Source organism: Paracoccidioides lutzii, assembly GCF_000150705.2.
Source record: "Paracoccidioides lutzii Pb01 unplaced genomic scaffold supercont2.42, whole genome shotgun sequence".
In the NCBI taxonomy this organism is placed as follows: domain Eukaryota; kingdom Fungi; phylum Ascomycota; class Eurotiomycetes; order Onygenales; family Ajellomycetaceae; genus Paracoccidioides; species Paracoccidioides lutzii.
In genome coordinates this window covers 115,700-143,126 of record NW_015440988.1, presented here as the reverse complement: position 1 = coordinate 143,126, position 27,427 = coordinate 115,700, and the positions used below count along the sequence as shown (strand labels likewise).

General features: G+C 41.1%; 7 protein-coding genes across 7 annotated transcripts; 2 read left to right on the top strand and 5 right to left on the bottom strand.

The window, feature by feature from the left end:
• Positions 1-1,018: 1,018 nt before the first annotated feature.
• Positions 1,019-2,511, bottom strand: PAAG_08693 (hypothetical protein; the record flags this gene model as incomplete). The annotated part of the gene is made up of 2 exons (XM_002789390.2): positions 1,019-1,702; positions 1,957-2,511. The coding sequence occupies 2 exons, from the start codon at positions 2,509-2,511 to the stop codon at positions 1,019-1,021; spliced, it is 1,239 nt and encodes a 412-aa protein (XP_002789436.2).
• Positions 2,512-4,755: 2,244 nt separating this feature from the next.
• On the bottom strand, positions 4,756-6,540 carry PAAG_08692 (RNA binding protein; the record flags this gene model as incomplete). The annotated part of the gene is made up of 1 exon (XM_002789389.2): positions 4,756-6,540. One exon carries the CDS (start codon positions 6,538-6,540, stop codon positions 4,756-4,758), a length of 1,785 nt encoding a protein of 594 aa, XP_002789435.2.
• A 5,182-nt stretch (positions 6,541-11,722) lies between these two features.
• Positions 11,723-11,959, bottom strand: PAAG_08689 (hypothetical protein; the record flags this gene model as incomplete). The annotated part of the gene is made up of 1 exon (XM_002789386.2): positions 11,723-11,959. The coding sequence occupies one exon, from the start codon at positions 11,957-11,959 to the stop codon at positions 11,723-11,725; it is 237 nt and encodes a 78-aa protein (XP_002789432.2).
• A 1,886-nt stretch (positions 11,960-13,845) lies between these two features.
• On the top strand, positions 13,846-16,530 carry PAAG_08688 (hypothetical protein; the record flags this gene model as incomplete). The annotated part of the gene is made up of 4 exons (XM_015846590.1): positions 13,846-13,903; positions 13,993-14,068; positions 14,124-15,280; positions 15,335-16,530. The coding sequence occupies 4 exons, from the start codon at positions 13,846-13,848 to the stop codon at positions 16,528-16,530; spliced, it is 2,487 nt and encodes an 828-aa protein (XP_015701387.1).
• A 934-nt stretch (positions 16,531-17,464) lies between these two features.
• PAAG_08687 (mitochondrial 37S ribosomal protein MRPS16) lies at positions 17,465-18,142 on the bottom strand (the record flags this gene model as incomplete). Its single annotated transcript, XM_002789384.2, has 3 exons — positions 17,465-17,500; positions 17,699-17,894; positions 18,066-18,142. 3 exons carry the CDS (start codon positions 18,140-18,142, stop codon positions 17,465-17,467), a joined length of 309 nt encoding a protein of 102 aa, XP_002789430.1.
• Positions 18,143-23,041: 4,899 nt separating this feature from the next.
• PAAG_08685 (yjeF-related protein) lies at positions 23,042-24,160 on the top strand (the record flags this gene model as incomplete). The annotated part of the gene is made up of 5 exons (XM_015846589.1): positions 23,042-23,122; positions 23,183-23,291; positions 23,374-23,439; positions 23,527-23,621; positions 23,705-24,160. 5 exons carry the CDS (start codon positions 23,042-23,044, stop codon positions 24,158-24,160), a joined length of 807 nt encoding a protein of 268 aa, XP_015701386.1.
• Positions 24,161-24,440: 280 nt separating this feature from the next.
• Positions 24,441-26,960, bottom strand: PAAG_08684 (Polyubiquitin binding protein; the record flags this gene model as incomplete). Its single annotated transcript, XM_002789381.2, has 3 exons — positions 24,441-26,284; positions 26,350-26,806; positions 26,913-26,960. 3 exons carry the CDS (start codon positions 26,958-26,960, stop codon positions 24,441-24,443), a joined length of 2,349 nt encoding a protein of 782 aa, XP_002789427.1.
• Between the last annotated feature and the right edge of the window lie 467 nt (positions 26,961-27,427).

The window sequence follows — 27,427 nt, the reverse complement described above, 5'->3', positions numbered from 1 at the left end:
ACGAAGCTCATTTAGTCCAATCAATCATACTCTAAGTCAGCTAGCTGATCAAGGAATGTCAAATAACAATACACAGTGCTGCTATTCTAGCAGCTGAAAACAGAGAGTTAAGAGCTCAAAATGCTAAACAAAAGAGAAAGTGAAAAAGAGACTGTACATATATAGCTCAAGAAAGTGCTTTGAGAATTGAAGAAGGCTTGAATTATGTACAAAGAGTCAATGAATGAGAGTAGAAAGTGATTAAGACTGCTGAGTTGCAATCACAAAAACATGCAGCATCACAGTGTAGTATATGTGAAATTATTGAGCATACTGCTCATACATACTCTAAGTGTATAGACAATAATTTATAATATAATTTATTAGTTTTTCTTTATAGTTGAGGCTTTGAAGACATTTTCATTATATGACAAGGTGAGAAGTAGTTCACTTGCTTATATGATTTACTCACTTATTGATTATATTAATTATATTATTTATATAATTAGTGATTCTGTTGTCTGAAAGATTATAAATAGATATACATCTTCAAATTCTTTAACAAAAACTAAATATATCTTATTCTCAAAGATTATTTAGAAGTTAGTTCATCTCTAAGAGCTTTTTATAAATGTTAAATTTCTACTTTTTCAGCTTAATAATATAAACACTGCCGGTCAGACTTTTTCATCTACTCTCTTACTCTCACTATTCATATCAACAAGTCTGCAATAAAGCTCTTCTCTAGTGAAGCTAGTAGAATATATTTGAAATTTATTCCCTGATCAGATGCAGATATCTATGTATAAACAAATAGAAATAGCAGTTAAGTACAGAGTATTTCAATTGTTTCTCTCAAAAGTAGATCAATCCTCTGCGAGTAAACTCACAAAAATAATGATGTTTTGTAGACATAGGAAGTAGATAAAATGCTATTGTACAGTGCAACTATACATGGTTGCATAATACACATACAAAGGTATACATAGAAAAACATGTCTGGCTCCCCTAGGGTTTACTTTCAAAAAAAGAGCCACCTCTAAACCTCTACTTTAGTGGGTATCTTTATAACGCCTCTCTTCCTCTCGTAACTAGGCACACCATACCGCCGGCCAGGAGCGCTGGTACCACGACCATCCTTCCCAGTTGTGTCACGGGATACAACAGCATCTCTGAAGCGGAACTCAAACCGACTACCCTCAGGCTGGACCCGGATTGTCTTCGCCTCTTCCCTCGCCTTTGCCCTCTCCTGCCGCTTCTTAAGCAAAGCCGTCTCCAGCTCCATCCGTTCCATAAACCGTTTTTTATGCTCACGGAACTCACCGGGTCGATGGAACCGGTCGTGTGCGAAGGCGACAAGATGCGGATGGGGAATGCGGTAGTCTGCAGGTTGCAGGACTTCTTCTTCCGCGTCGGGTTTGCCGACCTTTTCGATCTTGTGTGGGTTGTGAGTCACCTGTTCAATGGCTTTGGGGGTGTTGTGTGGTATGTTGGAGGTGTGGTAAGGGAGGGCGGGGGCGGCGGAGAAGACGCGTCCGGCATCGACACGGTTGAATTGTCGTGATTCAGAGACAGGGTAGAATATTTGGGGCTCGGTGAGGCGGTGGACTGGGAGGTCGTTTATAGATTCGTGGGGGATGGGTCGTTCTGGGTATTTTTTTAATGGCGTGGTTGGGAGCATCTGGTGTACAGCCCGAGCGTAAGGGATTGCTCGAGGTTTGTTCTGTTGCGCTGGTTGTTAGCAGCGTTGTAGCTATATCAATTGGACTGACTGCAGTAACCAGCACATCGTAACAATACATAAAGATATATCCAACCAAAGTTTGTCTCAGAGAGTTGTAATTTAAATTTGAAGTAAGCATCCTCCAGTATGGGAATTTAGGAGTCTTCAAGACTAATCGAAATTATTTGTTCATCATGACAGGGGCTGAAAGCCACGAAGAGGGGTCTATATCAAGGGGAAAAAAACACACATACCTCTTTAACCCACTTCTTCTCCAACTCTACCAACCTGATCACAGCCGCCACCCTCCTCAAATCCACACCATGCATAAAACTAACCTCCCTCAGTGACTTCCCATACTCAACAACTTGCCTATGAATATCATTCCGTAACTCCTCACTGAGGACCGACTCACTCACGAACGTCGGATTTAGCGGGAACGGTCTAAGATCTTCCAGGGTCTCCGCATCAGTTTCCTTTCCTGCCTTGGCACGTATGAGCATGCCCTGACTGTCATAAGCGCTGACATAGTTTGTGCTGCCTGGTCTCAGATTTTTAAAAACGGCACCAGGCCCCCTTAGCCACATATGCACTTTTCGACGCTTTTCTTCTTCTTTATCATTAGTCTGGGATTTTCTGGAGGTGGCATCAGTGGATTGTTGTCGGCATTGGGATGGGGTTGGAGTGTATGGAAGTGGTCTGAAGGAGATTGATAGTGGGTATGAAGATTGAGAGTGTGAATGGGCAGATGTGGATGTGGATGAGAGAGTGCAGGAAAGACGCCGTAGGCTTCCCAGCGGAGGAGGCATTGTGAATAAGTTCATGCGAGAGAAGTTTGTTACAGCAGTGGTATGGAGGGCTGCAAGATGCTAGAATTATCAAAGGAAGCAAGCAGAAAAACTATGAAACAGAGATATAGTAACTAAAATAATCAGTTGATGGTATTCAGCATGATTATTACACTCTTTCAATGCTGAAGACTCAATGGCCACAAGAATTGGTTGGTAGAAGTTGGAATTGAATGTTGTTGAGATGCGTTGAAGTGGATGAATAAAAAAAAAGCCGAGCAATTTTTCGTCGGGAGGTTGGAAAGTCATGTGAGTACTAAGCAAAAATGGACTAGCGTTTTCTCTTAGGTGCCAAGACTTCTGGGTTCCCTTCAGGTCACAAAAACTACTCGTAGGTATTTTGTTCAACCTGATGGAAAATATAAAAAAGGTACTGCGTAGAGCAAAAAGGTGGAAATAAACAGCTGTAAAATGCCTATGTTCCCTATCTGTGTATATCTCTGAAATAAAAATCAAATCCCAGCTATGCGGATGGTATAAAGAATATTCTGAATCCATAATTTTTCAACATACAGCAGAAGGTATGGGAATAATTTGGAAGAAGTGCTTTCAACAAACCAGAAGGCTTTTTGCTTGCGTGAGAAGGGACAAAATGAGCGACTGTGTTATTAGCGAGTGCATCACTCCGTGAATAGAAGCTGGAGCAACAAAGGTTTAAAAACAGCAGAAAGGAATGAAGCTAAACATTTTTTTGGGGGTGCGCCATTAGTGCAGGTATAAAAAATTTGGGAGTGGTGGGGATAGAGAAATGTGTAAGAGTTTGTTAGGCGACGTTATGATGTTAAAGGGGACAAACAAAGGCTTATTAAGCACTATGAATGAGGCTGGATAGATGGCCATACAAGATGGAGACAAGTAGCGAAATAAAAACGACGCCGGAGGGGGAATACAAATCAACTGATAAAGACAGATATAGCAGAAAGGAAATAGCACCAAATGAGATGAAACACCGTACCATTGCAAGAAAAATGGGTGCCTTATAGAACACGTGTTGGGGGCGCAGGGAAAACGAAAAGGGGGGAAAGGGACAAGTTGAAAAAAAAAAAAAAAAAACAAAAACCCATGAATCCAGCACGAAAAGTGAAGAGAACCCCAGCAAACCCATCCTTCACTAACAGAGAGGTATCCTGCAGAGGCCATATATATTTTTCCCAAGCAAGCAGAAGAAACCGACAGAAAAACAAAACATAATCGTTTCATATGGACGCCATTATCATGGTCGCTTTGCAAAAGGGGAATCGATTGAAAGGGGTGTTTTTGGGAACGGATGGGAGGGAACACAGCAAAATAATATGTATGCAAGCAATCAGACGTACAGGCGAAAATTAAAAAAAATAGGGGGTTGTGAGGGAGGGGGCATCTCCAGCGGAAAACACATCGCCCCTTTGATGATGGCTACGCAAGCCGAGGTTACGCGGAAGGAGAAAATAGAAGGAAGCACAATATGACATACAAAATACCGGATAAACACCAAAAAGAAAAAAGATTTGAAAAGGGGATGGGGTAACAAGGGGTGAAGGAGGTGTAATGCGTGTGTAATGGGTGGAATGTGTGGAGAGGGTGGAGAGGGAAATCGACAACACTAAAGAACGTTGGAAACGCGACACAGACGCGAACAATGAGGGAAGAAGAAAATATGAGATAAAAGTATACGGAAATAAACTGGAATCAATCAGCAACGTGCAAAACGAAGGTTCAGCTGGAACTCCCATTTCCTCACCATTCTTGTCTTTCCTGGGTGGGAGTAAACGAAGCCCATGCCGAATTCCAACTAGAGCCGAGAATGCGCATAAGACAAGACAAAACCCCATAACGCTAGAGATATATGTATGCACTTGCTCGCTAATCCCGAACATCAACAAAGAAAGAAATAGCCGCTTCTCCCTTTAAATTCCATGCTGTGCGCGTGTGTGACCAATAATAGCCCAAAAGGAACAAGCCTGCAAATGATGAAGGGGGAGGTGTTGTTGTGCCAAAAACGAAGACGGGGGGCAACGGAAAGAAGAAAGCCACAAAACATTAAAAGAAAAAAAAAAATAAAAAATCGACGTTTTAAGGACACCGCAGCAGCCCCCGCATGATGATTTCTAACAAATGTAGAGTCCAGTCCAGAGTGCATCATTGTATCCGTAAAACGCCAGATGCTCCAGAACTCGTCACACATGCAAACATTATTTATATAAGATGCAATTTCTGTTTATCTCTCTATCGACCCAAATAATCACCATATGCAGTGACATTCATATTTGCCATACTTGGCCCACCACCACCATTGAGAGTATGTGAACGAGACGTGCCAATAGCGCCGGGGATGATTCCGAGTCCAGGTGTAGAGTGGCTGTGGAAGGTGCTCTTGTTGCCATTGCCGTTGCCGTTGCTGCCATTGTTGCAGTTCAATCCTAGGCTTAGAGGGGAGTGTGCGCTGTTCACGCCCCCAAAGCCCGGAGGGATACCCAGTCCTGGTGGGAAAGTGTTAGCGGTTGCAAAAAGGGGCATCCCATTGCCATTTGCAGCCTTCCCGGCATTAGCAATGGAGGACGCTGCGTTCATCCCTGGTGGTGGGCCGGGTCGGACGCCAAGGGGGTTTTTGGAGAAGCTGAGACGAATGCCACCCTTAACACTGTTGGAGAGTTGATATCCGTATAACTCGTGAAGAGCCTTTGTTGCAAAGGAAATATCCTCAAACTCCACAAAACACATAGGACCGTTCTGTTTATTGCGGAAACAGAGGCGCTTATAACCGCGTTGCTTGGTGAAGAGGGACTTCAACTCATCTTCAGAGGTATCGTGTGGGAGATTACCCACATACAACGTGTTGCAGGGTGGGTTTTGGTCAGCGGGGTTGACTGGAGGATAGTTTACCCGATGGAACTGTGGAGAATGCATGTATCCAGAATTGGGAACAATGGTGGATGAAAGGCCTGGCGGCATAGTACTAGTAGGAGTCCCGAGATTCGTAGACGATCGCGTGCCACCTAGTTGTGGCATGGGGCTCCCAACGTTGGTGGATAATGAGAGACTACTAAAGCGAGATAAAGCCACAGGGGGGTTTGTTGAACGGCGTGGCATGGCTGCGGCACTGGAGGGGCCATTCCGGGCATATCCAACAGGATCATTCAGCAATTCACCGGTATCTTCGTCCGGATCTTGTTTAATCATCATCTTACCCGAGCCATATGAGCGGTCACTGATTGAATTTTCGATGGGTGACTGGGGGGAGAAGATGGATGTGAGTTGAGAATTTTCTTCTGGTGCAGGGAGTTCACTATTTCCCGCTCTTTCGAAAGCCTGAAATGCGCCATTAAAAAGCGATGTTTGGCGTATCAACGCTGAAGGAGCAACGGGTTGGGATGCTGAATTTGGTGCGACACGGTTTGAGGCATGATCAATAGTATTCCGGCGTCCGAGCAATGCGGAGGTTGACGGCGTGTTGAGAATTTCAACGATCAGATTGGTCTCGCCTGTGCTGTTGAGTTTTCCATGGAGTGCATTGCAAACTTCCTCAGCCGCAGCCCTTGTTTCAAAACGCGCAATAGCGGAACGACATTGGCCGTCTTCAGGGTATTCGTTGGGGACAAAGGAGTAATCCATTAAGTGTTGGGAGAATGTGAGTAAACCGTGCAGCAACTCGTTGCTGTACGTTGGCGCCAGTCGTCGCAACAGAACAGCAACAATGCCTCCGTTAATTCCTTGGGGGGTGTATGATCCGTTGGTACCGTTTACGCTTGACAAACCATTACTACTTAAATCCACATCTGTTGGGTGCATCGGAGGCTGACCAATAGGTGGGAGTATCGATTTGAAGGCAGTGGAAGAGGACGATGGAGCTTGACATGATACAGGAGAGAATGGCTCCGATATGTTCGCGTTGTGCATAGTAGATGTGCCGTTGGATGTAGAACCAGGAAGGTGGGAAGATGCAGCAGAACTCGACCCGTTGCGCTTTAATGTAAACATTGCGCCGGGTTGGTTCGACGGACCGTTGCTCATGACCAGTGGAGGAATGGCAAACCGGGTGTGTATTAGCCTGGAAGGGAAGTTGATCAGCCTCTTTTATTCCCTTTTCTCCTTTTTCCTTTCGCACGATCCTCGCGAAAATGTCGCGGGTCGCGTAAAGCTGGTAGATCCAAATTCAGTCGCCAAGTGGTAGCGATTGTAACGATCGCGAGAAGATGGTATTCAGTTTAGAAAATTTGATGCTTTCGAGGTCAAGGACAGTTGAAGGCAGTGAAGACGAACAAAGCGATGAGAGAAGCTGGTCAGTGTGCGAGTAAGTGGTGTGACAAATAACCCAGGAATTTATATAGGCATTTCTCGCCAAACGCACTGAGCTGGGGAAAATAACTAATTTCGCAAACTGTTAATACCAAAACACGGCAGATAACAGGCAGTTATTGATAAGGACCCATGGACTGAATAAAGTAACCCGGTTAAGGAGAGGGTGGGTTGAGAATACGAGGAAAGGCGTTTAGGGTGACAGGGAGTGAGCTAGCACACAGAAGCGAAAAGGTTGAGGGAACGAAGGAAAACTGCGGCAACAAGGACAGACGGAAAGGAAGAATATGTAGATGCCGTGCTCCAGGGCCTTGAAATCCACACAAAGTGGAGGAGACAAGATAGAGTGATAGGACTTGAGTGGAAAAGCCAGTGTATAGGTGGGGTTTTTTCGTCTTTTTTGGCTCCCCTTTTTTTTTTCTGTTTCTCATGAGAGTGAAATGATAAGGTGATTGGAGGTGGAATGGAATGCAAAAAGGATGATTGAGAAATGGAGCGGTTAAGGAGGACGAGTGAGACGATGAAAGGGTGACAAAAGGTTGAGGACTGGTAGATAGATAGTCGCAATAAAACAATAAACAATGCAAGAAAAGCAGGTCAAGGATGGGAACAGGAATTAAAAGGTATCATTACTAACCAGGTTGACCCAAAACCACAACACAATAAGTAAGGTTGAGCTGGATCTCGAGTCGTCGAAATAAGATGCGCCAGCGGGTGGATTGTGGAGGACAAGGAAATCGGTGCGGGTGTTATTGGTAGAGTTAATAAATGGGATGGCAAAATAGTGTGTGAAGGTTGGTCGGAAGTTTTTATTTTTATTTTTATTTTTTTTTCTTTACACGACGGGCGTTCGTCTATTTGGGCGATTTATTTGCTGGAGTTGGACAAGCTTCGAGGCTTTAGGGGGGAGTCGAGATCGAAAATATCGGAGACAGGTACGGACGGAGCAACAGAGCAGAGCAGAGTCGAGCAAGCCACAGGGCAGAGCAGGAAGACAGGAGAGGACAGCACAGGACAGGGCTAACGACTGCTTGCTAGTGCAGTGGTGCTCTGCTGGGAACTGCTAAGAAGAGCTAGTGTGATTGGAAGTGTGTGTCTGGGTGCAGATACCAGTCTTCTGCGCCCGCTAAGACTGCAGGGTTGGCAGCACGGGGAGCAGATGTGGTTGGCTGGCCAAATCACCGCGATCGGCCCTCCACCTTGCGCGGGAATATGAAGACACAAAAATTGATGGGACAAGCGAATGGTGGAAGCGAGGGTGATGGAGATGATAAGATGGAGATGGAGACGCGAAGCAACTGAGAGATGAGGCGAGGCGCTGAGAGATGAAGTGTGATGAAGTGAGATGAAAGATGAAGTCGAGGTGAGGGATGAAAAAGATGTTGTGGTGGAATGATGGGAAATGGAGGCAGGAACGGGGATATTAGTGGCTGTTAGTGGCGAGAGCGCGTTAAACTCAGTGGGGAAGGCCGCTTTAGGGGGTTTAACACCTGGAGTCCGCGCCCTGGGGAGACAGCTTAACTTAAGCCTTGGGGACGCCGTTGGTTACGGTGACTTATGGATGCCGTCCATAGTTTTTTATATTACAGCATGACAACATGGGAAAAATTTGGCGACGGACACACTGTCTATATTCTAATCCTTACTAAACACAAGATAGATGTGGAAAAATGCGCCTACATAGTTACTCTCTTTTCTGGGGGAGCGGTTAAGTTGGCTACCCGCACCTGTGCCCAGGAGCAGCCAACTTTGTCCCAAATTTTGCTCTGCAGAATTTTCACAGGTTCGACTCTGGTTTAACCCTAAGTCTATCAAGTTAGGAAGTGGGATTATTAGATAACGAACTCTATAAGTAAGTTAGTTAACCTGGAACCGTTGGAAGCATTCAAACAAAAATCTGAGTTTGCTAAGGTACCTCACATGTCACGCCCTGCTTCACGTACTCTTATATCATGTATAATTTTACTTCTCCAAATACTTGTGCGGGCGCTGGTGTTAAAATAACATAAGATAAGAACCATATTAGAATACTTTGGAATGTGACGGGAGGCTCCACTACCGTTCTATGGATCGATCAATCGAAGTATGATGTAACTTCTACGTATGATGTATCGCCCAACGGCGGCGATCAAAACTTCACTGTTTCATCTGATTGACCAGTGAAAAAAAGAGAGAAAAATATAAAGATACTATTGACCGCTTTTATCCTCTTGGAAGTGGAATCTTCTTTCCATTTGTTAACGTCAGGGCATCCTCCCCTGTTTTATTGGGCCCCGCTTTCGTCTCTTTTCTTCCCTTATCAAGTCCAATCCTCCAGGTCCATATTTTTTTCTAGGGGGGTCCCCAGTCCACGGTTGGCGGGCACAGAAAGAGATGCTATCCACATAGCTATCTACTAGGTGCAAAGGTAGGTACTCTTCTGAGTGGATTTTTTGGACTTAGCCTGGAGAGAAGAGAGGGGGGGACCTTTCACAGACTTCACTCTATGATTTGTGATATGCATGCCTGTTCAACTTCAAAATAATCATATTTGACATCAATACATCTATCAACTAATCTCGATTCACGGAGTATTCACCTCTCGAATTAGGGAGTGGAAAGAGGCCTCATTCAGTGATGCAAGCTCCACAGACCTATTTTTCGATTCGAAAGCCGAGAGTTCTCGGGATGTACGGAGTAGACAGCTCTGGATTACAAACAACAACCCCTTTGAGCGGAATAGACGTGTTTCCAGGCCCCTGACCCTGTTCAACGTCGGTAATTGGTGCGGTCTTTTTATATTTAATTTCGAGACAATCCCAGCTCTTAACCGTTCTGGCCAAGACAAAGATCCGGCGATACTGTAAATATTGGGGTGTACATCCACCAAACTGGATTAATCCCAAAGGCAAATGTTATATGGCCGTGTTCCCTGGAACAGATAAATCTTCTAATAGCCCATCCGTGCATTCACAGCAATACTTCGCATTATTTATTACTATTCATCGAGAGATTAGGCGTAGCTACCCCAATGTTATCTCTGTGTGATGAGGATGTCGTTGATAGGCTGCAAAGCACAGACTAACCGGACTAACCGGTAACTTCGCCATCACATTAATCCTTTCTTTATATCAAACGGGGGCCGAAACCTAATAAAGTAAAAAAATCTTCTCTCTGATTGCCCTACAAGAACCTTGCCAAGAGAGGGAAAGTCTAATCAAACAACAAAAAGTTTCGGGAAAAGTCAAAAGGCACAGAAAAAAAAAAAAATGGAATGGAAGAACGGAAAAAAAGGAAACTTTGTGATCAAAGCTGCAAACCCACCTTAGTCAACCCTCCTACGCCCCGCTAGTTTAATCTGCAGTGGGACCCGGGCGCGGCCGCGGCCGGGGGGCGGGGAGAAGGGGGGGTTGGGTTAAAATGACCCATGGACGGACCATCAAACAGCCCTGGTCTTCACCAAGGAACATAACATTCATCGGCATATTTATTGCCATTTCCCTTGAAGTGGAGGAGACGGGAGCCGTGCCATGAATTGAATTTTTCGACTTTTTGAAATAGTTTTATAAGTTCTTTCTTTTGATAGAAGTTCTCTCCCGTCGTATGATTTGCCAAATCCAGTTATCAAATCAGCAATTATTAAAGGGCCCAGAGCAAGCCAGACGTTGGAAGCATGAATCCGATCAATCCACAATCCCAGCAACAATTGGCCAATGAAGAGATATACAGGGGAAGATAATCCCTCGTTGTACCATATCAACCCAGAATCCAATGTGCCGGGGTTGCTGGACCGGAGATCAGCCAATGGTTGTCTCGTCTAGCTAGCACTGGCCAGTCTGATCCTGGTGCTGCTCTCGTGATCGTGTTTTCCTGCAGAGAAATTTCACCTTGCAAGGAACGTTGGTGCCATTCAGTGGATACTCGATACAGAGCTTATGCATGCTGCTTGAGAAGGGGCTGGGGTTTCAACTCAAGTTGTCTGGCAGTCATAGGGAGTTTTAACGCGTTTTCCTTCTTCCTTATATACTTTCCATCCAGTTTCTTTTCTTCCTTCTCCGTTGCAGCCTGTTATGTGTTGTGTGAAGGGCAGTAAAAAGCAGGCAGTTTCTAGTTATTGTGATAATCTGTCGCTTTTACCTACTGGTGGGACGTTCTGGTTTTTCTTTTCTTTTTTTCTTTCATTTGATCCTTTCCCTTTTTGTCCCGCTTCTCTGTCCAATCGCACTTTTTAAACGGTGCAGAATGACTATCGGCTAACCTGTTTTTATGATTGCTAAAGAATTCGGATGTGGGAGATTGAAAGGTTGTGAAAAGCGGAGTCTGGGGCATTTCTGTATATGTGATTCTGGAAACACGTTTGTGAGCCGATTTAAAGTAGGGTCGAGCGGAACCGCCCGCTCATCGCTGAAGACGAAAGGTTTCACCCTTCTTTAGGGCTGAAAATGCTATCATTTCTTCATCCACTCTATGACTGAAAATCACCCTTAAAGAATTGTTCTGTGAGACTTCTTAAACTATTTTCCCCCAGCAAAACTCTAAAATTGAGTATTATTTTGACATAAAAATATATTTACTGTCTCTCATAAGAGAATAGAACTGAACAAGATACTGAAAATATATCTGGGAAACGGAGGTTTCTAAATCGTGAGAGCAAATTCTTATCGTAGACTTCATCCTGTTGAAAAGCATAAATTTTCAAAAAGCGAAAGTTGAACCTAAGTTTAATAATTAGGAAGAGTTATTTAAATAACTATAATGTTGGACATCAGCCAAACGTTAGTTTAAAGATGTTGACTCCATATATAGATCAGAAAAAGAAGTCTGACTCATGGATGGCTTGCTCTCCTGATTAAATTTCTCAAGGCTTAAATTGAGCTTCCTGGGGATCACACAATATCACCTGTACAAAAATGTAGATCTATGCAGAGTGGAAGAAGTCTGGGGTAAAGCTGAAAGGCGCAAGTTTTGTTTTCTCGCAATCTTCAAGCTCGTCCATTTGACTTATTATGTGGTGTGATGGCGGGTGGAACTCGGAAGCATTATCACGATACGTATGCCAAGATTGGCGAGCAAGGTATTGTGGCTGAGTTGATTTAAGCGCGGCTATTTCCACAGATGGCTTCTGCCTGATACGGGGGTCATTCAGTTTGAACATCCTTAAAATCTCGGCCGTGAACACTTCCCCATTAAAACTACATATACACTAATTAGTCATTATGCACATCTTTATTATGCTCTTGGATGGTAGTGAATTTATCGTTTTTTTCAGGTCCTTACCCTTTAACTAGCCCCTAACCCTTGGCGCTGAGGACGGTGAGGATAACTAAAAAGAGATGTATTAGTAATATGGTGTGACCCATGGCTTTTGTTAAAAACAAAGCCGGCCCCACTTTTAAACCACGTTCAACTGTAACCCCAGTGATACGCGTCCATCCTTTACTCTCCAATCCAATGAAGCAGCTTCTGTAAAACAAGTGTGTGGTGATGAGTTAAAGAGAAGATACTGGTGAGTATCAGATGGAACAAAAATTCAACCCATCCGGTTTGGAACAATTAAACCACGGTGTCCCTTCTTCCCTTGTGCGCATTAGTTTCGTTTAGGGTTGAAAATATGTAAATAATAATAATAATAAATAATGATGATGATGTTGATGTTGATGTTGATGTTTCGAGGTTGTGTTATGTTTGCGGTATCTTGCAAGGGGATTCCCGACTCCAACTTTGCAACGAACGACGAGACAAGCGATCTGAAGATTGATGAGTCGGCGGAGCCCAATTTTTAAGGTGTTGTAGCCTGCAATTCACACTATTCCGCATTCGGAGAAGAGGTCCACAAGTTTCAATGTCTCTCGCAGAGCCGCCTTCGTTCTCCTGATTGCCCTGCCCCCAGTGCCACAATGCTGATCATCCCAACTCAAAAAAATAAAAATAAAGCACATGGTACGTGCTGCTGCAAAGGTCCTCTTTTGAAGAGGATTTTAAACGTACCCGCAAGGTTGTCATTGTCAATAGTCTTACTTAATTCCTGCAATGTGTGAAGACACCGTCTTTGGGATACGCTGGCCGACATTGATGATTGAAATGAAGAAATGGAGGGCCCTCCAGGCTGAAGACGCATCCCTCCTAGGTTATAAAGCGAACAGCTTTCCGTGGTGCTCACAGGCTGTCAAAATTGCAGACGAAATGGACTGACCAACCAACAATTGCCATTGGCTTCATTCCCGCCATACCAGCCTGAAATAGCCTTCAATTTTGCTTCTTTAAATCTTGGTTCTCCCTTTAGCGCGTTTATCAACACGAGTATCTACTAGTTAACTCTCTCCCAGAGCTACTCAGCATTCAATTGTCAAACGGAGATTTCCCCTGACAATACTACGATGGTCGAATTACCTTTAAGTTCCAAATCTTGTTTGAAATTTAACATGCGGAAAATTCTGCCACATAATTGCTGTCTACAAACTGCTAAAAACCTCACATTGAATCTGAAGCAATAGTATGAAATAGATTTTCCCATCATCACCATTATTATTCGTCAAAAAATGACTCCATTTTTCAATACGAGAAGCGTCTTCAGCATCCTGAACTTCGCTTGACGGACTAGGTAAATGAGAAAAGCAACTAGAACTAACTGTTTTCCCATCCATGGATCTTCGCGCCTGACTACTGTTGAGCTAGCAGGAATGCGCTATCATCGTTGGCTCGTCAAACTGTGCCAAGGACCGATTTCAGGGGCTCCCTCATAAGATGCGTTTTGAACCTCAAGAGAGTCCTGGGCAACCTGCAAATCTTGCCAGCTTGGATGCGGTATGTATCTTCAATGTTTCTTCCCCCTTTGGATCAGTTAACTTTTCGTGGTGCGTGGGCGGTGGGGATGCGAGCATTGGTATTTTAAGTTGTACAGCCCTCTTCTGCTCATAAATGGTTCAATATCCGCTCACTCAGTCCTTCTTTTTTATTTGCATATTGTGGTCAACTCCGTCTGGATGCCGCTCTCTCCATTTGATCCCCTAAATCTCTCTGATCTCCACAACGCTCAGCAAAATGGCTGCGCTGACGATCGGCTATGTGTCTGGTATCATAGCAGCTGGAATTTTTCTGCGTAGGTAGTTTTCACTAAGATCAAGTTTTTCAAGTTCGACATGAGCTTTTCTATTCTTCTTGAAGTTCTGCAAACTGAACTGTATATAGTCCAGCATTTTATTCCAACAGCAACTTCTCTCATCTTAACTGCCCTCCTCAGAGATGAAAATACAGCAGCAACATGGTAAGGCCTTTGTCACTTGACTTATTTCACTACCACTGCTCATCTGTTCCAATAGGACCCAAGTTGGTCGTGCCTTACATTCGACATATTGGCCAATCTTTGTCGGTGCTGAGTCTGCAACCAGTGGTCCTATCAGCAGAATTGTTCAGCTTGAAGCTCTAATAAGACCTTTGACACTTGGTATTGTTGCCATTGCAGCGATTATCACCCCTCTGGGTCTTTATGATACTATTGTCCCTGCGGAGTCCACATCTCTTCAACCGTTTCAGTACAGCCAAGACACCTCTCCATTTGGTTTTGGAACACCCCCTAGGAGCGGCCTTGGATTTAATCGGTTCTGTGGGGCCAGGGGATATATCGCTTGTCCTGGTTCAGATGTTGTGGTTGAACCCAACGCAAACGGGACACAACGCCTCCCAAATGGATACGACGCCCGAATCCCTCCCCGCGTGATGGAAACATTTCAAAGCGGGTTAAAATCATTGCCACCTACAGTGTCCAGTATTTTTGATATTGAGTGGAGGTCGTATGGAATCCAATTTGACGAGAAGGTCAACAACGGTTCGAAATATTTGGTGGGGGCCTACCGTCAAGCGGGAATTTTAGCGTTGAGTGACGGGTATAATATTGTGGAAGGTCTAGTTGTTGATGCAAAAAATGGTGGTATTGGATTCCGTAACCACACCACACCCTCTCCCCTTCCTCATGGTAGTGAATGGTCCGAGGATTTGCTTTTTGTTGAACCTTATACAGAGTGCGTCGATACCAACATAACCATGGATTTCAAGATTAGTCTTAGTCTGGGCAGCCCACTCGAGGACCTAGTCCTAACTGATCGTGGCGGATTCGTCAATCTCAACACCACTTACCCTCAATACGACCGAAATGATACCCAGGCAAACCCCGATCTTTTCGGGAGAGCATACAAAGCTGCGTTTCTCAACAATGTGTTGACAATGGTCTATCTCAACGTTACCAATCCGAGGACCGAAGATCTTGAACCCTATTCCTACCTCAAATCGGAAATGGGCAAAACATTCCCTATGGACGGTAATCTGATGATAGATTACGACAAACTTTTAACGACTCAAACATGGGGTAAATTCCTTAATCTTCGTTCTCGCCTCTCTAACTCAACTTACAACCGTACGGGCTCGGGTGATGATTACGCAAATCCATTCGATCTGACGACAGACAATTTCACCACCATATGTAAGTCATCGTAACTCTTCTTAATGCATGGTAATAAACCTGACCATTCAAAAGCAACTATTTGCCAAGGTGCTGGTAATTCTGACTATGCAAACATGACCAATATTGGCGTTGCATGTGGGATGGTCTTTGGAGCCGCCCGACGCGGTGATGGATCTCGTTCACTTGTTTTCGAACCAGGGACAGCTTGGACTGTACCTTTATACAGCTGTGCTTCAGCAAGCCGTGCGCTAATTAAAACTGTTGACTTCCGGTTCAATGGTACTGATGGACTGAAAAGTCTTTCAATTCGCGATATCCGGGACAAAACCTACACTCGTGACGAGGAAAAACCGCTCTGGGGTGTTGAGCATACCGAAAAGAGTTTGAACGATGTTTTGCCTCTGTGGGGTTTAGTGTCTGACGAATATAAGGGGAAAAAGGATATATCTGTCCTTCGAAAAGAGTGGTTATGGCTTCCTGGATTCACAGGCCGTTTCGGTACTTCGCCAGTAGGCTACTCTAATTTACCAGGGATGTACTTCCATACTGGTGGATTTCAAACGGCGTATGATATAAGCTCATCACCTCCAAGCGGGGTGAGTGACTATTCTGGAGAAACTAATATTGCCATGTATTCAAAATGGCAGGGATGGTCAGAGAAAGCAGGCACAACAGCAAAGATTATCAACCTCGTGTGGACTGACGTTACTGCTAATGCTGTCGTGGGAACCAAAGGCTGGATTTCACGTCAAACTCTGGCGAAACGAGCGAGTGATGACAATGCCTCCCTTCAGCCGGCAAAAGGAGATTTGCGTGAAGTTCCGGTGTACGTTTTCCAAAGCCAGATTAAGTACAATTTGAGATTCGCTATACCGGCCTTCATTGCTATTCTTTTCACTCTGATGATAGGATCGGCGACTTGTCTTTTGTGCCTATTTGGTCGTGCAAGGCCATCCAGGATGCGAAAGCATATCTTCAACACCTCTGCGGGTCGCATTATGGCCGCTTTTGTTTATCCCAACCAAGTTGATCCTCAGGCCCCCGCGAAAATATGGAATAAGGCTGTTGGATTTAAGAAAGTTGCCATCGATGGTCCCATTCCCAGGCCAACTGATCCAGTCAATATGGGAAAATTAGAGAATACAATGGCTTCGCATATGGAAACCCCATTGCTCAAGGATGGAAATATGGGGGATCGTATGCCACCGCCTAGTCCTGGGATAACTTCACTGGGTCAACCACATGCATATATCCCCTACAATTCGTAAGTACCTCTTTCGTCAGCATATCTTTGCAAAAAAAAACTTATCAATACCCGTGGTTTTAGTGCGCCAAACCAGGCTTGATAGGTCAACGAAGCAATCTCAAATATCACACCCCTTAATCTGACATGTCCATACCAGCGAGATCGTACCATGCACACAGCTCCGGCTACAATGCAAATAATACAAGGAATCTAATTTAGAGATGTCACTCTTGTTTGGCGTGTTGAAGGTCATTCAGATGGGTCCCACCGAGGAACGACAAACGCTTGATACTTCTGACTAATTCTTGAGGAGTTTCAACCACACCCTACCCTTCCCAGTCACTTCCTAGCCTTCACATCCCTGTCGCACCGCGTTTTCACTTTCCTTGCTATTCGAGTGTATCATGTTCTTGACCCCTAGGCAGTTCAGAGTCATTGACATTTTACAAGACCCTAACACTTGCCATCCTTTGAATTCTTCTTTGTATTTACTATATTTACCCTCCTTCCTTGCTGCCAGATGCTTCACAGATCTGCCTTTGAGCCACATGAAGCGATAAACTTCTACTCGCACATATATTTTCTTATATATTTGATAATACCCCTATTTAAATAACAAACCATGATTTCCTTTCAGTTGCTGAAATATATTTCACAAGTAGGATAAAAGATCTGTAACCCGGATATTATGTTACTAGGTCCAAATGGCCATCTGACAATGGGATTGAAACACGCTCATCTATTCATACATATATGCAGGATAATAAAAACGCGGTTACCGTATGAAACCAAGGAAATCAGAATCCTGACGCCGAAAAGAATGCCAAATTGCGCTTTTAAAACATACCAAGTAAATGGTGTCCGCAGCCCAAAGAGACGGCTATATGGTTTCAAGTACTGCGAAAATTATAGAGGAGTTCGTCTCATTGTGTAGCTGTCACTGAAGCCTTTCCTCTTCACACATTTCCGAGTTTAGGCTCAACAAGCCCGATCTATATGAAATAACGAGTTAGAAGTTTGATTTTAACCCGTAATTGAAAAGTGTCATCCCGAACTCCAAGAATGACAAATTTGCCATATTTACGGCATATTTCCCATCCTAACGCACGGCATTTGAAAGGTGCATAAGGATATGATTCTGCAAAGCACTGATAATAGCAAACTCCACTGAAAAGCAAGAAGAAACCTACCAAACTTAGCAACCTCCAGACAGGTTTACTCGGTTGCGCACCAACACCTAGCCAGTATTTCGTCCGCGACCTGTCAAGGTTTATATCTTTGAAAGGCTTAGCCACTTTGGCTTCTTCATCGGAGAGGCCAGTTGGCATCTTCGGTATGGGGCAGTAGGTTCCAATGACTTCGAGAGGTTTAGAATCGCGGGCTGACCTGTATATGGAAGAAAGGAAAAGCCAGTTAGCAAAGTGGCTTAATATTCCAGTTTGAGACATATCATTTCCCGTCTTCACCTCCTCTTCATGGAGAGTAATAATTGAGTGAAATTGAAATATCAAGAGAAGTTGTAAGCTTGCATATCTTGAAGCTCCTGAGTAGACTTACCTCGCTTGTGCCACAACAATGTTGTAAAAAGGCTGGTGGCGGTTCCCGAACCGGGATAGACGAATCTTTACAACCATTGTTAGGTGTAATAATCTGCAAATAAAAAACTCCGGTAATCAATTGGAAGCGCAATCCAGCACTAAGTGCCTATGGATGACTATCCTCAAAACTGTTGGTCGAGGTTCTGAATATTTCGACGGCGGAAGCAAGCGGTTACATGACTAATATGTAGTCACGTGATATATAACTTTGGAATGAATTTATGATCTATGCGCCATCTTCTCATTTTGACATTCCCGAAGTGAATATATCGAAGAGAGACATCTTCCTACCTAGCACAAGGCACTAGGGTATACAGCACTGTAGAGGATGCAGAAACGTGAGATATATAGCATGCGGTTCAAATAACTATCTAACGTTTAATCTATAAGCGTGAGCCGCAGGCAAGCAAACCACTTCTCAAAACATCTACGCGTTTTTTGACTTAAGCAATTAAAAATGTCAAAATGAAAAGTCATTAAGGTTTCTTTCAAAATGAATGTCTTTTAGCAATTCAAGCATTGATAAAGATAAGATTTCATAAATGAGCTGCAGTAAGATATATAATATTTTTTATTTTACTTTTTTTCATTATATTTATAATTATATAGTTAGCATATACTAAAATTTCAAAGAAGTGAAATCTTAGTTTTAGAGAAAAAAAATATTTTTATTTATTAAATACTTTATAGTAAATATATAAAATTAATTATAATCAAATAATATTTATAATATTTATAAAAATATTTAAAATGAATAAATTAAATATAAAAAAAAGTGTAAAAAGCTTTATAATTAAAATTGTAAGAGAGTAAAAATATAAACACTGAAAGTTCTATAAAGAGAAGAGAATAGCAATGAATGAAATATATGTATAAAATTGAATAGTAGCTAATTATTGAATTTTTTGAAGAAACTTTGAGAATTCAGAGTATTTATATATATAAATTTATAATAATAAATTTTATCCCAAATCTTTTATAAAATGAGAATTTAATAATGTAGTAATCTAATTTTTCATGAAGTACTGATTTTATTTTTGAAAAAATACTGATTTTAAAGAGCTAATTTTTGAAAAATATTAATTCTAAAATATTAAATTTTAAGATGATCATAATTTTTTAAAAGATATTGATTCTGAAGTATTTTAATAAATAATGTGAGAACAAGATTCTAATATAGAAAGTCTTGACATCACACATTAAGTCATTCATAAAGATTATTAAAATATACTATCAGATTTTATTAAAAATTAATAGCAGCTTCAGCAGCACTAATATATTATCACAGAAGATTTTTATTCATTAACATATCAGATAATTATTTATATATTAATTAATATTTTTTATTCAGTCATTTCAATAGTGCTACCGAGCCTCTATCACTAGCAAGCTTCACCTGTGGCCGAAAGGTAAGGTTAAGCCGAACGGGAGTGCCGTAAGCTTGATAACTAGGACAGGGGGTAATGCCACTATCACGAGTAGTAAGGACATCAATTAGAGGATCCTTATAACCAACGATAGCTACGGCTTGGGGCAGGCGTGCGTAGGGCTTGGGTGAGACGGACACCTGTGGGTAGAGAGTCAAAGCTATGACAGGTAAGAGTGTAGTGTAATATCAGGTAGACGCTGATAAAGACAGTAAAGGGTGAGGGCTCCGAACGGGAAGTAGAATAGTATAAGTGAATTGATCGTGATCAAGAAGATAGGCCTCTTGATCCTAAGGGTAATGAGCGTGTTTATATACATGAGGAGACCTCCTGATAGATCCTATAGATCAATAGATGATCCGCTACCCGTTATATCAATCTATCCGATAGATTGATAGACGGTGTCCTACCGAACATATCAATCTATCGATCACGTAACCTTTCCCTGGGGTTAATCCCGGAACCTAGGGTTGTTCCGTCCGAAACCCTAGTTCCTTTATCATCCGCCATCCTTATCCAATGATTCCGAGGGATGCCCTGTTGGTTCACAACAAATAGTATCTCATCTTCACTAGTAAATATAGCTTTTTCTTCTCTGATTATATTATTAATAATTACTTATAAATTTTCTTTAAAAGATATATTTAAAAAGTAGAATCTTTCTCAATTGATATTACTAAATTTTTTTTAAAATATAAAAGCTTATTCATCAACTCTTAAAGCTGTTCTCCCTGTGAATCTTTCTCAATTGATATTACTAAATTTTTTTTAAAATATAAAAGCTTATTCATCAGCTCTTAAAGCTGTTCTCTCTGTTATTCTTTCTCATATCAGAAGTTCAGTAACTTTATTTATCTGTTTTTTATTATAATTTTTTTAAAAAATATATATTAGTGTTTAAAGTCATAACTTCAATAAATTTTTGATAATTTATAAGTTTAATCTCTTTGATTTGAAAAATAATTATATTTAAAAACTATTATTTTTTTTCTTTCTAAATCTTCAATATATTTAAAATATCTGTTAATGTATTATAATACTCAAATCAATATTGAATTAAAAAGTAAAATTATAAGAAAAATTTAATTTAATATATTTGTTAAATATTAAAATTTATAATAATTATAAAGTATTTTAGTACTTAATAATCTATTAAAATTTTAAACTTTTCTTCTCTCTGAAACTTTTTCAATTTAGTATAATATTCTGATAATGCTCTCACAGTTGACAATACTTTTATATTATAAATTTCATGGTTTTTTTTCACATTATTTATAAAAATAGAGTAGAAGATAATAGAATGTCATTATTTATTTTCATACAGTTGAGATAAAATATCAGTTATAGCATCATCTGAAGTATTAATATTCATATAAATCTTGTAATTTGAGTTATAATAATAAAGTATTAAAGCTTCTGATAGAGCTCTATTTATCTGATTAAAGATCTTCTAATAGATTTTATTTTATTTAAAAAAATAATTTTTTTTGATGAGCTTAAATATAAATTTTATAATCTAACTATATTTCTTAATAAAATATTAATAGAAGTTATAAAATTTTGAAAATAATTGAAATTTTTTTATTGTACTAAGTACTGCTAACTGTGAAAATATAGTAATCTTCTTTAAATCAACTTTAATACTTATATTTATAATAATAAAATCTAAATATTTGATTTACTGAATATGAAACTCATATTTTAAGATATTTATTTATAATTCTATCTCTCTAAGTCTAAATAGAACTTTTTTAACATACTTTTTATATACTTTTAGAGATTTATAATAGATGAGCAGATCACTCACAAAAGTAGTTATTGTGAGAACACTTAAAATGAGTGAATTAAGTGTCAAAAGAAAGTATAAGAAGTTCTATAACTAGAATCATAATAGAGTAGATATATAGATATAGTATATACTACAAAGAAAAGAAAATAGTAATAAATAAAATGTATATATAAAATTGAATAGTAGCTAATCACTGAATCTTTTAAAGAAACTTTGAGAATTCAGAGTATTTATATACATAAATGAGTAGTAATATATTTTATTTTTAATTTTTCATAAAATAAGGAATTAATAATACAGTAATCTGATTCTTTATAAAGTGCTGATTTTATTCTTCAGAAAGTACTGATTCTAAAGAACTAATTTTTGAGAAGTGCTGATCTATACTGATTCTGAGTACTAAATTTTGAAATGATGCTAATTTTAAAAAATATTAATTCTAAAGTGCTTTGATAAGCAGTGTGAAAGTAAGTGCTTTAATAAGCAGTGTGAGAGTAAGAAATTAGTATAAAGAGTTTTAACATCATAGTACTAAAAGTTTAATAAAAATTTATATTTATTTAATTTTAAATAATTTAATAAGATATAATTTTACTTTTTGATCAAAATATATTGAGTTTATAAGTAGCTTTAAACTACTGATCAAGAAAAAAATAAAACTTTTTAGTAAGTAAAGAAAAAACTTCAATAGAATTTTAAAAAAACTTATACAGTTAAAAAAATATAATAACTTTAATAATAAAACATTTAAATTATTATTCAAAAAATTTAAAAGGTAGAAAAAATTAATATATAATAATAATATTAAACTTAGAAAGCTATTCATAATACTAAAAAAATATAGTTTTAAATAGAAAAAAAAATATATTTATTTTTATACTATAAAATAGAAAGTAATTAGTTTAAATATATCTACTTTAAAGTATTAACAAAAGCAAATTTATATATATGATTTCATTTTACTAATTTTTATTCAATTTTTCTATCTAAAAAATAACATCAGTTTCAATTATTTTTGTATTTTTTTAGTAATTTTTTTTCTTTATATTGAATTTTTTTTCATGATTATATTATCAAATTATTTAGTTATTTATTCTATTAAAATATTATTTTATATATAATTTATAATGCTTTTATTAATATATTTTAATGTAATTAATTCTACTAGACTCATTGTCAAGATATTTGAATTCTTGAAAGAGGCAGTGATTTCAGATAAGTGATTCATTGAGTGGTTTGACTCTTTGAGTAAGTCTCATTAAAAGGTGTTTGGCAAGCTATGCATAGTGCTGCTATTTTGACACAAGAAAACAAAACCCTATAAGCTGCAAATGAGAACAGGCTTATATAGCTCAGAAGGATATATCCTGAGAGCAGAGAAAGGATTAGCTAGTGCTCAATCTGTTCAACAAGTGAAGAATTCAAATGAGTTTACTTGTAAAGTATGCACCCGCAACACACTTTAATAAATGTGTGCCAATACAGGCGGACATAGTTGCATGCTCGCTTACCTTAACTAATTACAGTCAAGCAAGAATGTTGCGCCAATGACGTCATCAGAAAATACACTCCACATTACGGGAATGGATGCAAACATTCATTCCCATTGCAAGCAAAATATGCGCAATTGGCTTTATTCTAGGATTCTATTTAATCCTGCAACAATATTGCTGTTAACTAACTCTTTCTGCACAAGCCGGGGTACTGTTTCATATATACATGTACGGCGTCAAGCGACAAGCAAATGCCTTATTGACCCATCTTCGCCAATATCGGAAGCTTACAACAATGGCGCTCAAAGTTCGTCTCTGTTCTTTCCATTCCAATTTGCGGAGAAATTAATCTAATATAGTCAATCAGACCATCAGCGCTAAAGATACAGCCTCTCTTGACAAGGACCTCATGGAAGAAGGGGGATTCTCTCTCGACCAGCTAATGGAACTTGCGGGACTTTCTGTTTCGCAAGCTGGTATTATTCTATACCCAGCTGCCACCACTCTCTTTTTAATCGTGCGTTTGGGGGGGCTAACTGCCTGTGTTGTTTGGCAAAGTTTATCGAGTTCATTCCCCGTCTAAAGGACGAAATGTTCTCATAGCATGCGGTCCTGGAAATAACGGTACGGATGTGGATTCAGCTTGTTGCGAGTAGTTCCTTCATTCTCCTACCGGCACTGTTAAACTAACAAGCAAGGTAACTCGTGCAGGTGGTGACGGGCTCGTTGCCGCTCGTCATCTTGCTCACTACGGGTATAAACCAACAATATACTACCCGAAACAAGGGAAAAACGAGTTATATGAGGTTTGTATTACTTGTGACTTCTGTCCCTAGAGTTCAAGAGACACAACACACGATAAAACGATCTATCTTATTATCCACCCCAGATATCTAACAGGATAGACAAACAGCGCCTAAAAACCCAACTCCACAACCTCTCCGTCCCCTTTACAGCCGACTTCCCAGGAACCCTTCAAACCAGCGATTTCGTAATCGACGCAATCTTCGGTTTCTCTTTCTCCGGGCCTCTTCGCGATCCATTTCCTAGAGTAATATCCCTTCTAGAGGAAACCAAAATACCCGTGCTGAGTGTAGACGCCCCTAGTTCATGGGATATAGAGACTGGCCCGCCAAAGGAAGGTCCTGGTGCAAAATTTATGCCGCAGACGCTGATCAGCTTGACAGCTGCGAAGCCGTTGGTTAAATGGTTTACTGGGAGACATTTTTTGGGCGGGAGGTTTTTGACAAAGGGTATTGTGGAGAAATACGGTTTGGATATTCCGGAGTATCCTGGGATAGATCAGATTGTGGAGATGGATGTAAACGGGACTGGAAGGTTGTGAAGAGGCTTGGGCTTCTAGTCTTTCTTGGGCAGCAGTGTTACTATCACATCTTTAAAGTCGGATAGGGAACAGACATGTAGAGCATACACCAGAGAGGTTGCATATTAATTGAAGTAAAGTTGGAAAGACATCGTATCTCTTTTAGTAACCGTTTCTAGCAACAGGAACATCAGTCTTATGGCAGTGTTCCTCATAAAACAAAACACAGAAAGATGCAATGCACGCTTGTCTAATATGACGATGAGATCTGAAAAGGAAACTGCATTTATGCTTTTTTCGTTTATCCAAGCGCACTTCTAATCTCATCAATAACGCTGTTAACTCTCGGTTCCCTTCCAATCCCCGCACTGGATACTTTCGATAGCAACTTATTTATATCGTATATATCCCTCGCGGCAGTTCTCACTTCTTCGCCCAGGCCGGTAACCAAAGTACCTATCGCAACAAGAGTGCGGTATATAGCTTCAGAATCCTTCTCCCTCCACAGAAGTTTAGTCAATTCATCGAGCAGCGAGAGAGCCTTTTCTGAGGATTCGGGACTTGAAGCTCTTCCGTCGACTGTTATAAAGACGGAAAAGTTAATGAATAGGGTAGCAATGGCGATGGTTAAGTTGCGATTTGGCGTCCCCCCACCACTCGCCGCTACAGATGCAACCTGCACCATGATGTCGCTGAGGTTGCTAATTGCCAGATTCCGCCCAGACTCAGTGTTGAATAAATTTGCAAAAGTCCGCACTGTTAACATGGCATTATTCAGGTTCAGCGGGGATTCGAATACACCACTTTTTATGAGTGTGGAAATCAAGTTATCACTACCATAGTTCGTGGATGCTGTTACGGGGGTTGCAGCAGCGAGTAGACGAAGCAGATCAAGACCGGGAAGACGATTAGCAGCGGGCCATGCGGTTGCTATTTTGGCAACTAGTGGAAGTCCAAATTCGACCTGCGGTGATTCTTTTAACGGCGATGTCTGATCTAACTCATCACAAAGAGCCATGACGGTGTCTAGTTCAGATGGGCTTAGCGAAATGTCCTTTGATCCAGCACTGACAAGTTTGGAGTTCAGTTCTTGGACTTTTTTTTTTATTGTCTTGATGTTTGCGGTTTTGATAGATAGGTATGAAGTTTGGGGTAGAACCTTTGGACGAGATGTTGGAAAAGATGAGGAGTTATTGGAAGGTCCATCCCCTGGTCGATATCTCTTTTCTTCGCCCCATGGATCAGCGCCAGGAGGGGGAGGACCTTTGAAAGCCCCCTGTGTATTTGTGGTTATGAAATTAGCAACTTGGTCCAGATACCCCATCGGTAGCTCATTGTCTTGTATAAATTTAGTAGCAGCTTCGTATGGATTTTGAGACAGGTTATACGGAAGTTTCAAGGGGGGTTTCCCATCTTCAATGTCGACATCGAAAACATAATCATAGTCTTGCCCAAGATGTTCCACCTTTTTACCGCTGCTTGCCGCCGAATCGACCACAGTACCAACGGATATCCATTCGCTCGTGGCAGTTGACCAAGAATGGGCAGTAACACTTCCATCCTCTTGACGAATCATTTGAACTTGACCTTCCTTTGTCCCAAGTCTCTGCTTCAAGAAATCTGGACCAGGAAGTTTCTCTTTGTTGATGGATCCAACCTGTTGCTGCGGGATAGACGATTCCCTGACGGAATTTTCAAATTTCGCAGTAACTGCTTCATCAGCCTGGCGCTCCTGAACTCTGCTGAAAATTCGAGCTATCCCATCACTTGCCCCGCTAACAATATCACCATTTTCCTGACATGCTGCAACGCTCCAGACAGATATCGCGGGATGCGTAATGGTTTGTATGCAGCGATCACCACTCCATATTCTCACGGTTCGATCCTCACCGGAGCTAACTATTTCTCCCGTAGGTAGGGTGGCTAATGAATAGATGAAACTTTCATGACCACAGAGTTCCGAAACTTGTCGACCTTCAAGCGTCCACAATCGTATTACGCCATCATTGCTCGCAGACGCTATCTGCCCACCTGACGGATGGTTTGGAGGAAGTTTGCAGAGAGCACGGACGACATCACCAGCTTTAAAGCTTCGCAATAGTTTTCCAGTTAGGTTATAAATGCGGATCATTTGGTCAGCACATCCTGAGGGATAGTCAGCGTTTATCCACCAAATACTTCAAAATCACAACTCTCCTGGAATCCCTTACCTGTTACTATTGTAGATTTGTCGTAAATCAACACTGCCCAGACGCTACCTTGGTGGCCTTGGAGGGTGACTTCGCATTCCCACTTCCCAATTCGCCAGAGCTTTGCTGAGGCGTCCCAGCTTCCACTCACCACCCACTGGCCTTCAGGACAGACATCTATCGAGCATACGTTGTGTGTGTGACCAAGAAGCATAGCATCTGCATTTGCATCGGCCGGTTTCCCAGGCTGGCGGGCCTCGATAATGGTATCTTGGCCACCAGAAAATATCAGGCCTTCAGGGTAATCTGAGGACGGAGGATAATAAGCCAGGGAGTTTATGAAAGCGGAGCCGTGGGAGGATAATGTATAGTCATTGACCGGAGACGAAGTAGTAGAGGTGAGCTTCCAAATACGAACGGTCGCATCTCGGGAAGCAGACAATACAGCTCTGGAGTTCGGAAAGGCCACAGCGCGAACCTGTACACACAAACTCTTGTATTAGTCTCTGAAAATCTTCTTCGTAAGCATTGGGGTGATTCAATGGAATTGGTAACTATATTCCATTTCCTGGGTGAACATTTACATCATCGGTGTGGCCCTCTAAAGCGGACGAGATTTTGAAATCTGGCATCCGGACTGTATGTTAAAGTTCCTGGCGCAATTGGTATTGGATTTAAGGAACTTTCTCTATCGCAGATCTTCCAGCTTCTTACGCGGCGCAGGTCGTAATTGTAGTTGGAATTATGAAAGGATGAAAGTACAGTTTGTCCGGGGCTGGTGACACAACACAACAATCCTCCACCAAAGCGGTGACCTGCAGTTTATAGTGCTTACTCAACCATGCAATGTCTGTTAACTAACGTAATCAATCACCTACCGGATCATATCACCTACCAGATCATCCTTCTATTTGACAAAATTTCAAATTAAGCAACACAAGGAATCATATATAGAAATTATATAGGATAGACACTTAGATCTGTTGACACTGTCTAATATTATGTCCAGGTGTATTACACTTGCTGCAGGTTGAGGGCCTTCACTTTCTAGTCCCTGGGTTCAAATCCTCAATCACTTTCTCTATATATTAATTAGGCT